Source organism: Gobio gobio (genome assembly GCF_949357685.1).
Source record: "Gobio gobio genome assembly, chromosome: 17".
Lineage (NCBI taxonomy): Eukaryota > Metazoa > Chordata > Actinopteri > Cypriniformes > Gobionidae > Gobio > Gobio gobio.
Genome location: NC_137110.1, coordinates 23,008,345 through 23,022,099, shown reverse-complemented (window position 1 = coordinate 23,022,099; position 13,755 = coordinate 23,008,345). Strand labels below are relative to the sequence as shown.

Sequence of the window (13,755 nt, the reverse complement as noted above, 5' to 3'; positions counted from 1 at the left end):
CCTTTATACTTGGGACGGCCACCGGGAGGTTATAGTATGCGATTTCACAGAGGAACTGTGGATTCAGATTTTCCGGATGAATAGGGCAATAAATAAATATAATCTTCTGTCCGAACATACCGCGTCATCTTTAAAGAATGACCATGTGACTTTTACGTACCGTATGCCAGGTGACCTGCAAATGTGAAAAATGTTTCTATTGCAGTTTTGCGAAATATTTATTTTTCGAATTGCCACCTCATGCAAGCGTAACAACTTTTTGTGCAAAATTAACGTGTTTCCATTAACACAATATGCAAATGTTGGGGGGGGGGGGGGTAACCATGTGGTTTTTTTTTTTTTTTTTCTATATGTCACTATGAAAAGATTAGTTCTCATGTTTGGTCCCAGCACTCATTGGTAACGTGCTCAACATCTCTAAAACCTTCTAGTCACTCAATGTAAAAACCAAGCAAATATGGCAACGTATTATTTTGAATGCATACAACAGAAATACTCCCATGATGATCAATCCATCAGTACCCTTGATGCTTGCCTTGTGTGATAGTATAAAAACACAATGGACTAATGATCAATGCATGTTGGGTCGTACCCCACCCTAGACTAAACGTGGCACTGTGATCCGTGACAATGTTATGACCACGAGCACGTGCATTAACCTCTGACCACAAATGTGGACCTACTATTCAAAACTCAAAATATTAACGCTATAAATAACAGAGCAAATCCAATGGCATTTAAATATCTGTTGGCAAACAACCCAGCTCGTAACATCAGTCGAACAACATATGCGTGCATGACTTAGAGTAAATCTAATTATAACAATGATAAATTGCCAACACATGGCTGATTATATCAATATAACATTTAAAGGAATATGATACATTATGCATACGCTGACGAGTGTTAGGATGACTCTTACTGAAATGTCTGAGACTCTGGCTAAAGGAGTTAGCAGTGGTGGCTAACGTTAACGGACAGTCTAGATCTAAACCTGTAATGCTGGAACTGTTTCAAGAGTCTCAAAAATGACAACTGTTAAAACTTATTTTAGCTTTTAAACTGTGTTTTACTAGCTGACAAAAAGCTAGACGAATCGACCCCGAATAACTAAATGGACAACTATATAAACAACCACAACAAACAACGGACGTTGGTCGGCATTCACCCCCTGCTGCAACAGGCACAGACACACACATACTAGATTAAAACCCGTCTCAAACTGTTTACCTTGAAGTCTTTTTCAAATCCAGGGGTTTTAGCTAAATATTAACTTTCCATGGAGCGAGGTAAAGTTGCATAACCTTGCACACGCGCGCACACTGAGGGTTCAAGCCCGTCGTCAGCGGTCGGTTTTCACACTAGGGCAGGATTTCAACAGTCCAGTCCATAGAGAGGCTGGATGTATAAAGCCCGTGTGTGCGCAGACAGCAAGGCAGTTACCGCAGCTCCTCTAGCAGTCACTCATGCCATCAGAAGACGGGCTATGCGCTGCGGCTGCGCTGGACACAACTGCGCATGCGTACACATGCGCTGCCTGCAGGGCTAGTCAGCTCTCTACCACCCTCTGCTGTAAACGGTAGGCTACATGTAAACACACGAGTGCCGACAAAATGAATATAATAACAATACATTAGGAAAGTACAAAATTAGAAGCAACTACACTTAACAATAACAGGGTCCACCTCCACGTTTTACCAGATACGTTCATTGTGTATCTTCAGTAATTAAATGTACAGATAATTCATAAACAAAAGGCAATCTTTGAATATAAGAAGACGTAATGAACAAAATGTAGTTATTTCATAATTATTTACATAAAAATGAGTCCATCTAGGCCTATTTGTTCCTCACAATACCCTGCCATAAGCCTAGCCTATATCTCGAATACTATAGTTGTCACTACAGAAGTGCTCAGACCTAATTTCTTTGTAAACAATAGTTTTAAATTAAATTTAACATTTGTAATGTTTTCAGGATAATCCCGATATTTCATCACTGCAATCGTGATCTCTCTCTATTTTTAACTGTATAGAGATTGTCCATACTTTTTCATATTTTATTAAAACTAGGGTGACCAAACAAGTCCAGTTTTCAAGTCCTGTCCTGGCCCTAATATAACAATTTTCAATCCATACAGAGGGGGCATACTTTAAATGTATTGAAATTAATAAGTAATCTTTGAGTAAACTTCTGGTATCATTTGAGTGTCCTGGTTTTCGGTAATCAAAAAATGGTCACCCTAATTAAAACAGACTGCTGTTGTAAAAAAGAATAGGCCAGATAATTGAATAAACAACTCACCATTACATGGCTAGGTCATCTGCAAAATGTAGATTTCTTTTAGAAGTTAGTGACTAGACAGACAGTTCGGATTGGCGATGTCGCACAGCAACTAACTTTTCTGGTTTTCCTTGGTTGTGCTGACGTTAATCTCATTTCTTTCTGATGTAGCTAGGACACACCTTTCTCTCTCCAACAATGCATCACTGACGTAGCAATCAGCCTATTAGAACTGCTTTATACGTGGAACCTATTTTAAGACACACAAAAAAAGAGAACTCCATTTAACTTTCTCCATTTAAGTCTTCTCTTTTAAAGGTGTGTCTAAAAGTCAAGATGTCAAAACTGTTTTGTCTGCATTTCCAAAATGAAAACAGAATTCTGTTAAAATCATAAAATAATAATTTTTCCAGATCTCATAGTTTATGACCACTGTTCACGTAGTTCCATCACAATGTCACTTCCACCTCATTTCCAAATTATGTTGGCCTACTGTGTTTAATAGCATTCTGTGGTGAAAATAGTGAATTTGGAAATCACATTTAAATAATATAAAAAAATGTTTATAAATAAATGTAAATAATATACAGAATATTATGAATGCAATTAAATAATTTCCCAACACAATTATCAATTATTTTAAATAATATAAATAATAATATTAAGGACTTGAGTAGTAGGCCTATACTCAAACTTGCAATCGACCTTCCTCAGACTTAGCTATAAAACATGCAAAGTACCAACAGCGTGAAAAAAACTGTTAAAAGTAATAATCACCACAACTCCGCAGATAATAGGCTATAGGACAAAATAAAAACAAAAGACAAACAAATATTGAAACACCTGTTGCAAATGATCAGAAAAAGAAAAGAAAAAAATTCTACACCTAAATCTAGTTTTACAACATAAACATCAAGATACAAATGTCATTAAATCTATAGGCCTATCAGGCCTAAACATCTATTCCAACAATAATATAAAATAAAACAAACAAAACAAACTGTATTGAAATGGCTTAGATTAAAACAGTGTTAAACATGCGATCATTTATATATTACGTAGTTTAATTGACTGTCTAAAACAATGAAATCAATAGATAATAGACATTTAAAAAATAAAACAGAGTAGCCTATTCATAACAGCTATACCAGTAGACACTTTAAGCTGCATCTTCGTGTAATGAGATAAAGCCACTAGGCCTATTTCTTGGAACAAAGCTATATGAGTTGGACAAATGTGTTTTTGATAAGCATTGCTCATACAAACGTATTTTAGGTCATATTCGCCTTTATACATCCAAAAGAGCAGGTGTCGCTGTGCTTTCCTACTCACAGTGTTGTTTTGCCCCGCTGTCGATGGTATTTACCGAGCATGCGCACATCATTCTTTCTTTTCCCAGTGCAGCGGAGTCAAAACTCCCTAGTTTGACTCCAGGCTCCGGCTTAGGAGACTGAAAAGTCTACAAAATGGTCAGTACAGCGCCGCAATACTTATATTATTGTGTTCCCTAAAGGTTACTTGTCTGTTTGGTGCCCTTGCGTTACAATGAGATGACAGATAATAAAAGGATGGCTTAAGATTTTCTCGGATAGACGGAGTTCCAACGTGGCCTTATGGCTGTTTTCAAGCCCTTCCCACATGAGTTTCAGAGAGATGCACACTAGTGAATATTAGCAATATTGCTAATGTTTTTCGAAACCTCACGCTCTTAAAAAACATAAAATTAATATACTATTATCGCTCTCGCGTGATGTTTAATGTTAGCATGCTATGCATTGATTCTGTTGCAGGCCTTTCAACCTTTTACACTCCTATCATGCCATTTTCACTGTTGCAGACATTTCAGTTTGTTTTGCGTCTGCAGTTCGAATCTCTGAAGGGATTTGCTATTAAAGTGCTGTGTTGTCTTTTAGGGATTTGTTAAAGTAGTGAAGAACAAGGCCTACTTCAAGAGGTACCAGGTAAAGTTCAGGAGAAGGAGAGGTAAATGCTGAACTTTGAACAGTTTAGTTACATGTTATCATACAGACAGGCCTGATTTTTCATTGTATTTTCTTTTTGCTTTTCAGAGGGAAAGACTGATTATTTTGCCCGAAAGCGCCTGGTTATTCAAGACAAGAACAAGTACAACACACCTAAGTATAGGATGATCGTCCGCTTCTCCAACAGGGACATCATCTGCCAGGTGGGTGTAAAGCTGCTCACCATTTGCCCCATCACCACTTGCACATGCAGCAGGATGTCCTAAAGTGCTGAAAATCATTACTTTTTTAGGGTGGAGATGAATTGTCTCTTGACAAGCTATTTATTGAGCACTAAAAGCAATTTGGTCAGTTTATATTGTGGTCTTAGTTAACCATATAATATACTTATTAAATGTGTACGTGTAGGTGCATTGTAGTTACATTTTAATGTACTTGCATTTAATGTTACTCTGTTAGACTATGTCTACATTAATCCAGATACATTTGAAAAGGCATTTTCATTTTAAAATGCTCTGTCCAAACTAGTGTTTCCAAACGTTCTCCAAAAGTTTCTCATCCACACTGAAACGTCGGAAACTGCAAAGTTCACCTTACTGCGCATGCGCAAGATGATACAGATGGAACCTGCCTAAAGTTCTCATGCAAAATGCTCGGATGCTTCCAGGTCACTGCCATTATTATACAGAATGTTTGGTCTAAATCACAACTGCGCTCATGTTTTGCCACAGAACAGCAAATGCGACTACTTTTAACTTTTGTAACTTTTCTATAGTCTTTGCATGATTGCGATATGAAGAGTGTGCAAAGTAACATTTGAGCAACTGTGTGAAAGTGAATAGCATGTAACTGGCACTAGGACTGCACAATTAATTGTGATTACAATTACGGATGCCACAATTATGTAATCATTCAATAAAATGTAATTACAATTACAAAAGTACACTTATATTATCCTGTGTACTTAACCTGTAGAAAGAAAAAAAACACATTATCATAATTTTTTTTTTCCCCCATTGTTTTTCTTTTTAGTATAGCATTATAATAACATGCAAATTTTTACTTTTTTTTTTTAATTTATAGAAACCAAACCAATGTATATTTGACTTGAGGTTTAATGCTATAGAATAATCGCAATTACAATTTCAAGGGAATAATCGACTATTATGATTTGTCATAATCGTGCAGCCCTAACTGGCACAGTATCGGTATTAAAACGAATATCTATCTGTACAATATGACTAAACGTGTGTTTTCAAATGTATCAACTTTAGTGAGCAATTTCAAAAAGCTTCGTTTTCGTTAATAAAAAGTCTGTCTCAGTATGGACGGAAAGCCAAAACAGAGAGGGACAAGGTCTTAACTTTACCCCTATCTGAAACCCAAACCGCACGCACACTCATGAGGAGTCATGGATCTTAAAGTGATGGATCTATGTGATGTGGTTGTGTATGATTGTGTAAATCAGGCTCCCCAATTTTTTGTTTTAGACGTTGAGTGGCAGGTAACATGCTTTGCTTGTAATTCCTCTCACACAATCAGCATCAACGATTTCCATGCAATTTCTCTCGAGGAAAAATTCACCTGCGAACTTGTACGACAGCAAATATCGTACACTGGCTTAACCCTAATCTAAACCCAACCATACCTCAAACTCATTAACAATAAATGTTGGAATTTTCCAGTATAACATAGTTAAACCAAAAATGCATAGTCTTGTGGGTATTTAAAAGCTGCTTTTCCACTGTCAGGCCAAATGTTTCCAGTTATATTTCCACGTGATCCTGGTACGGCACGATTACTAACCGTTCCCTGCCTGGAATTGGCCAACCATGCTGGTTGTGTGTGTAGTGATGTCGCAACTCAGGATTGGTCACTTGTTGTCTGTTGCTATTTGAGTGACGTGATCTGATCATCCTCCATAGTGCAGTCACTATTTACATCTCATATCAATTGTAAACTCTTGCGTTGCCCAATCAACATTTGAATTTGTATTTATATTACATTCCAAATAGCTCTGTTGTCAGCCCCACAGTGGACAATAAACCATATCTGGGCCGGATCGGCACTGAATGGAACAGGCAAAGAACGTTTTGGCCCAACCTTGGAAAAGCAGCTAATGTTAGTACATAGTAGTTATTTTATGCATTAAATGTAGTTTTTGAAAACTGTATTCTAAAAACATGGTTGATGTGCATATTCTCATTATTGTGCATCATAAGATGAATCCATCTGTCTATGTGAAATATCCCTGTTGAGTCAAATGTGATTTAAGATTTGTTTGTTTTTCCAGATTGCCTATGCCAAGATTGAGGGCGACATGATAGTGTGTGCAGCCTACTCTCATGAGCTGCCCAAGTACGGCATCAGTGTGGGTTTGACAAATTATGCTGCAGCCTACTGCACTGGGCTGCTGCTCGCCCGCAGGGTGAGTCTTGCCTCTTATTTTGACTTATTTCCCCATTGAAATGAATTTATGAAACTTTACGTTACAGATCTGTCGAACTTGTAGAGTAGTTGGCATCAAAGAAATTAACCTGTATTATTTAGCCATTTGTCATGTTGACAGAAATGAAGATATATGACTCGAGTCATTTAAATTGCAGTTGATCAAATTTGTCCAAGATGGATTGCGTTACTCAATTGAAACTTCAAAAGGGGTAGCTCTCTATTTGTAGTCCTCTACATGTAATATTAACATAGGGAAATCCCCCCCCCCCCATAATGTCATATCAGAGCTCAGTCTCAAACATTTTACTGGATTTAAATATTCTAATGTTCTAGTTATATTCTGATGACCCATTGAAAAAGTTAGTCAATCCAGATTTAACAATTTAAAAAAAAAAATTAATATCATTCATTATATAGGTATATTGTTGTTTAGCCATGAAAAGCAATAACTGTGTCCCAGTTTGCATACTATGGGCCAGATTTACTAACAGCTTGCGCCAGCGCAAACCCTCTTTTGGTGTTAAACTACTGTCAGGATTTACTAAAGACAGTGATAAATTAGTGCTGAAGAGGCAACCTTATTGCATATGCATTTGTAGGAGCATTTGTTGCTATGACAGCAAGTCCAGGATGAGCGTCTTAGAACCAAACAATCCAAGATCATGCCAAATCGTCAACAATCCTGAACAAAACTGGTCCGCTTGGCGTTCACACAGGCATTTTTTAGCATCGAACCTAAAGTTACCAAACCAAAGGCATAGGGATACTGTCACAACCTGATTGGTTGGCTTTTATGATGTATATTTTGCGATGGAGCTTGCTAACCGAACATTCAAAACAATGTTGTGTGCTGGACTAAACGTGATAATTTTATGCGTGTACATATGGTTTTATTTTTACCAGCTGAGAACTCATGAAGAGCTCATAAAATGTTCAAAACATTCAAAACGGCACCAGGATTTCCTCCGTTGTATGCAGAAACAAAGATCTGCTGCAAAGAGATGGCAGTTGATGAGGCACTTTACCTCCTCGTTGCTCCATGTTTGCCCTCTACTCATTTTGGATACACCGATCTTTCCGCGTCGTCAAATCAGCTGACTTGTAGCATCGCATCTTGTGACATCAAAGACATGTAAATTAACCAAAAACAGGACTTGCTCCATGTTGCGTTCATATATCAATCGAACCGCACAACAGTTTGTTTGGAAGTGGGCCGAGACCCATCTTTTTAGCGTTCTCGGTCCGCTTGTTTGGTGCACACCAGGGTTCGGATGGCAGCGTTCACATATGTTCAAATGAACCGCACTAACCGAGCAATCGCACCAGGGTTTGTTTTAATCGAACCAAACATGACAAGATTGAACGCACCCTAAATGAATCACGCGAGGTGAGTTACTGGTGTTTTGTGCCATTATTTACCACTAAAAAAAAATCACGTCATATACCAGACGCTAACGGTAGATTGCATTGGTCATTATGGAAATTATCCTGCTGCGCCTGTGTTCATTAATTTGCGCGTCGTCAGTAGGTCAAGCGCAGAACTGTCCACTCCCATCGGCGCATTTATGGAATTGCGCACACGCTAATTTGCCATGTTTAGTAAATCTGGCCCTATACATCCTAAATAGTATTTGAAATTAGACTTGCTGTGTCCCAAATCGTAGTATGTTGAAATGAGTATCCCACGATACCCAAATGGTCTATTGTTTCTGGTGGAAATTTGAAGCATTGTGAACTTTTTATAAAGAGATGGAGGTGTTCTGCTGCTCGATGATACCCTTGGAGACTGACCAAATTGTAGTTGGTCCTACATTTGCACAGCTGATGCATACTTCAAGACGGGGCTGAGAGCAGCACTTTCAGTGTCAGTAGAGCCATTAGGTTTTAAACCGTCTACTGTGGAGTTTTCAGAACGGGCATGAATTGTCATCTAGACTGCAAAGAACATTAATGACATGGTAGTATGTCCCAAAACTTGGCTACTTTTCTGCTGTACACTCAAACGTACATACGTTTTCTTCAAAAAAAGAGTACATATTTCTAGGCCTAGATAAATAGGCAAATTAAGAGGCAGCAAATGTTTATAACTGTTTAATAATAAATTAAATCATGTCTAACTGTAGTGCAAGAGTAATACAAATGTGCATCAATAAAATTGTCCCATAACACATGGTACTTGATATAGACATTCAATTGAGCAATAATCTGTATTTTAAATGCACTACAATGAGTGCATTTTACATCTGGGTACTAACAGTCATCTCAGGTGACGTAATCACAAGTGGTCAGCCAAGACTTGATAGCCTTTTACAACTGGAATAGTCTTCCTTTGACCACTTGTGAGTTCCTGCTTTCCGGACTACACCTCATTTGCTATGTCAGTAGTTCAAATATATAATTTTTAAAAAGCTGGCAAACTTTAAAACCTTTGTGTTGCTGCAGCATTGTGTTAGATAAGTAGGCAGTCTTTGGCTATAGTGCAGAACCCATCCAGACACATTAGCTTTGACAGTACAAATGGAATGTGGTTGCATGTGTTTTTAATGACCTCCAAATTTGGATTGAGTGATAAAATCACAATGCTTTGCAGCCTGCTGTCACTTGTTTTGAGTGCTGTCCTCTTGCAATCCATTCATCCGTAACTGTTAATATCAGGACTAAATGCGTCCCTCTCAGTTCTGATCCTGGATAATTGATAAGAGGACACAAGCACAGGTTATAACTGGACAATTGTGCTTTCTTCTAGCTGCTGAACAAATTTGGCCTTGACAAGGTGTATGACGGCCAGGTGGAGATCACCGGGGACGAATTTAATGTGGAGAGCATTGATGGACAGCCTGGAGCTTTCACCTGCTACCTGGATGCAGGCCTGGCCAGAACCACCACTGGCAATAAGGTGTTCGGAGCCCTGAAGGGAGCGGTGGATGGAGGTCTCTCCATTCCTCACAGGTAGATCTACTCTCTTGCTGTATTTCTGGATGCGCTAAATGTGGGTCTGTTTGTTCTAGGTTTTCCTATTTCATATATTTCTGTCTACATGATGACAAATCTTGAAACTGAGCAGCTTGTAGTTGTTTCTTCAATTGCTCAACTGATGTGATTCAAGACGGGACTGATTTTAAGACACGTTTACATTGGTAGTATCAAGACTGCATGAGCCCTGTTCATTAATACTGATTGTAATTTGTCTTAGCACCAAGCGATTCCCAGGCTATGACACTGAGAGCAAGGAGTTCAATGCAGAGGTCCACCGCAAGCACATCCTGGGCCTGAACATCGCTGAGTACATGAGATACTTGATGGAGGAGGATGAGGATGCATACAAGAAACAGTTCTCTCGCTTTATCAAGAATGGCGTTACCGCTGATTCGGTATGTGCTTCATTTTTTTTGCCCCCTTTCCTTACAGCTTTACCCACCCTTAAACCTAACCATTCCAACAAACTTGTCCCTAATCTTACCCCTATGCCACCTTGATAGTAGCAAGTTTTTTTTAACATAAAGACGCCTAATATAAAGTAGGTTAGGCTTAAAAGGTAATACTCCAAACAAAGATAAATCAATAAATCCATCTCAGAGAGTCCATTTAATGTAAGTGGATGGAACCCTCAAAAATCATGCAAAATGGCATGACTAATCCATACGATTATGACCGCAGTGGATGAATCAATGTCTTCTGAAGCAAAGCGATTGTGTGAGAGGGGGGGGGAAATATTATAATCCTTTATAAGTTATAACCCGTGGCTTCCTGGGCGGTATTCCAGAAAGCAAGGTTAACTTACCGTCACATATACCTTGAACTCTCAGTTGATTAACCCAAACCTTTCTTACTCGAGGTATGCTGGTTCCAAAAACGAGTCCGGGAGTAAGTTCAGCCAACTCAGAGTATGTTCCCGGTTAACACACAAGGCATTCTCAACTGAGTGGCGAATCGATGATTCACCATGGAAACCGACGCTAAGAAAAAGCGCGCCATTCTACTTCCTCCTCTTTTGTTTAATGGCGGTTTACATAACCTACTTAGCGCACATCGCCACCTATTTGGTGGTTATGCAATCATCTTTTCATTTAATAAGTAATCTTTAAAAAAAATAGTTTGTTTGATGCTAATGAATTAAATGCAGATCCATGTGTGAGATGACAAAATAAATATATTTTAATTGAATTAACATTTAAACTTATTTTTATTTTATTCAAATTCTTTAGAATTAACATAAAATTGTATATTATATAACTGAAACAAATTTGGTTGTATTAAAAACTATATTATATAAAACACATCTGAATCTCATGTTTATGCTCGTTGAAGGTATTTTGTCAATTAAACTTAGATTTAATGTCCACAATAACTGTTCTGCTGCTCGATGATGATACCCTTGGAGACTGAGCATATTGTAGTTGGTCCTACGTTTGCACAGTTGATGCATACTTCAAGACGGGGCTGAGAGCAGCTTTGGTTAACAGGTGGACTTTCAGAGAGTGAGTTGCCTTGCATACCCTGAAAGTTACCTCCGTTTTTGGAACCGAACGTTGAGATTATCTGCAAACTTACTCTTAAACATACCCGGGTATGTCACACAACCTGCTTTCTGGAATACCCCCCAGGCAAGGAACTTGACGTAAACATCAGCATGTTATGAAGCGTGACATAGACACTCTGCGCTTCTGCCTCATTTCTTGCAAGATGTTCAAAGGATCACAATGTACTTGCATCACACGTCATAAAAAACTGAGGTTTACTTATGACTTGTGTATTACTTTTGCCTGGAAGGGATGGTTTATAGTTTTGAAATTGGATTTGCAAAAGGCCTATTCCATCCCAAAATGTATAGGGGTGTTTGAGAAAAATCCATGACTTTCACATTTACTTGAGTTCAGTGTTTCATTAACATAATATATTACAATAAAGTAGGCTTATACGCAAGTTATGAATGATGTTGTTAATATTGAATGATGTTGTTAATATTGTGACAATTTTGCTATATTCTAATGTTATATTCTCTTGCTTAGATGGAGGAAATGTACAAAAAGGCACATGCAACCATTCGGGAGAACCCAGTGCATGAAAAGAAGCCCAAGCGGGAAGTCAAGAAGAAGAGGTACAGATCTTTTGTTTGGTTGCTTCATGTCTTGTGCTCTCTTCATGAGCATATCACAGGCTTAGAGTCATGTTGTTTTTGCTCGTTCAAGGTATTTTGTCAATTAAACCATTTAGAACTTAGATTTAATGTCCACAATAACTGTCCTGCTGCTCGATGATGATACCCTTGGAGACTGAGCATATTGTAGTTGGTCCTACGTTTGCACCATTGATGCATACTTCAAGACGGGGCTGAGAGCAGCTTTGACACTGGTTAACAGGTGGACTTTCAGAGTCATTAGGTTTTAAACCGTCTACTGTAGAGTTTTCAGAACGACATGAATTGTCATCTAGACTGCAAAGAACATTAATGAATTATGCTTGTGACTAAGTAAATCAATGAACTTGACTAATGCTTGTTTGGTCAGGGAGAATGTTTAATCTCAACTAAATGACTGTTTCATTGAAATGAAGTTGTGGATTTCCTGGGAGAAATTGCTTTCTACTTGTGTTTGCTAAAATTGAGTGGCTCTCCTTCTAGATGGAACCGTGCCAAGCTCACACTGGCTCAGAGGAAAGACCGTGTTGCCCAGAAGAAGGCCAGCTTCCTTCGGGCTCAAGCTGCAGAGGAGGATTAAAATTCAATCTTGCTTGCCTCCTCATATTTGTGCAGAAATTCTTTGTTCTAATAAATATTTCAGAAAAGAATTTGTTGTCCGTCTGATTGCTTGTAACATTAAGTAGGTGTATTTCATACATATATATTGTATATGCTTTAACACCGATAAAATGTAAAGGGCTTTTGACATTTACTCAAGATGAAACGAGTTCAAAAGTAATACTAAAATTTGCAGAAATCTTTAATCTCTTTAGAATAATTTAAAAATGGATCATTAAAATGTACTTTTGTTTGTTGCAGTTTTGACCATTTAAATTGAGTGACAGCATAATTGTTCTAACCTATTGTATTGAGTAACAGTGTTCAGTGAAACTTATGAATCATGCAAATAATTTCAGATCCTTTGTAGTTAAAATTGGAAGCGTGGAAATTTGAATTGTATATCTTCGGCGGACTAGAGCAGGAGTTTTCACAATTTCTGATGCCAAGAAATTGGAATAGGATAAATTATCCCTGACAAAGTAATGTCATCTATATATTTCGTGTATAAAGAAATGTTATCACTGGACAAAATTAAAATAATATGAACTGTACTTTATATTAGGTTCACTTGTTTTTTTTTGTTGTTTTTTTTTAACCTACTACACATTTAGTGAAACCCAGATTTTGAAAGGGATGTTGGCATAATTTTATTAAGAAAAAAATATTAAGATTCAACCCAATTATGTTAGCAAGATAACTTGTCCTAAAAATACATTTTGTAAAAAGAAGAAAATCTGTAAAGTGTGGGGCCCAGGCCTCAGTTTGAAAACCCCTGGATGAGACGGCTAGATTGTCAGTTTCCTGAACCAGGATCTGCAGTGTGCAGCATAATTTGGCTTTTTCTCTTGGCACTGGAGGACATGCATTAGCGGAAGCACATCTCTGCAGCCTAGGCTTTTAGAATTTGGGACTGAATCAAGATTGAATAATGCAACAAAACAAGGTGCCATGAAGGGTATATTGACAGTATTCTACAAAAATGCAGGCCAAAAGTAAAAAAATGCAGTGGCAAGAAAAAGTATGTGAACCCCTTGCCGGAAATGTTAATAATTTTAACAAAATGCATGTTATTTTTTATTTGGTACTGTCCTGAATAAGATATTTTACATATAGTCCACAAGACAAAAAAATGGCAGAATTGTTTAGAAAATGACCCCGTTCAAAAGTTTATGAACCCTTGATTCTCAAATCTGTGTCGTTACCTGGATGATCCACAACTTATTTTTTTGAGGTTTGGGTTCTTCATGAGTCCCTTGTTTGTCTTGAGCCAACATTCTTCAGAAAAATCCTTCAGGTCCT

At 37.8% G+C, this 13,755-nt stretch overlaps 2 protein-coding genes across 6 annotated transcripts in view; one reads left to right on the top strand and one right to left on the bottom strand.

Annotated features, from left to right (window-relative positions):
• The window catches only part of evi5b (ecotropic viral integration site 5b), a 76,900-nt gene extending 74,404 nt beyond the window's left edge, over positions 1 to 2,496 (bottom strand). For 3 of the 5 annotated variants that reach the window (XM_079841458.1, XM_079841461.1, XM_079841462.1), the window contains exon 1: positions 1,231 to 1,501. Coding sequence is in view for 2 of the 5 variants with exons in the window: in XM_079841459.1 (XP_079697585.1) it covers positions 2,305 to 2,307 (3 nt within the window). In the remaining 3 variants the exon portion in view is untranslated. Of the gene's footprint in view, positions 1 to 1,230; positions 1,502 to 2,304 lie in introns of those variants that run through there. The other 2 variants (XM_079841459.1, XM_079841457.1) reach the window with 2 other exon arrangements.
• Positions 2,497 to 3,631: 1,135 nt separating this feature from the next.
• rpl5b (ribosomal protein L5b) lies at positions 3,632 to 12,503 on the top strand. The gene is made up of 8 exons (XM_079841256.1): positions 3,632 to 3,752; positions 4,197 to 4,266; positions 4,353 to 4,468; positions 6,559 to 6,693; positions 9,463 to 9,665; positions 9,910 to 10,087; positions 11,726 to 11,814; positions 12,337 to 12,503. Exons 1-8 carry the CDS (start codon positions 3,750 to 3,752, stop codon positions 12,431 to 12,433), a joined length of 891 nt encoding a protein of 296 aa, XP_079697382.1. The 5' UTR covers positions 3,632 to 3,749; the 3' UTR covers positions 12,434 to 12,503.
• Positions 12,504 to 13,755: the final 1,252 nt, after the last annotated feature.

Coding starts and splice junctions, on each gene's coding strand:
- rpl5b (XM_079841256.1), top strand. Junction 4,469..6,558: donor ACAGGGACATCATCTGCCAG/GTGGGTGTAAAG, acceptor TTGTTTTTCCAG/ATTGCCTATGCCAAGATTGA. Junction 9,666..9,909: donor GGTCTCTCCATTCCTCACAG/GTAGATCTACTC, acceptor AATTTGTCTTAG/CACCAAGCGATTCCCAGGCT.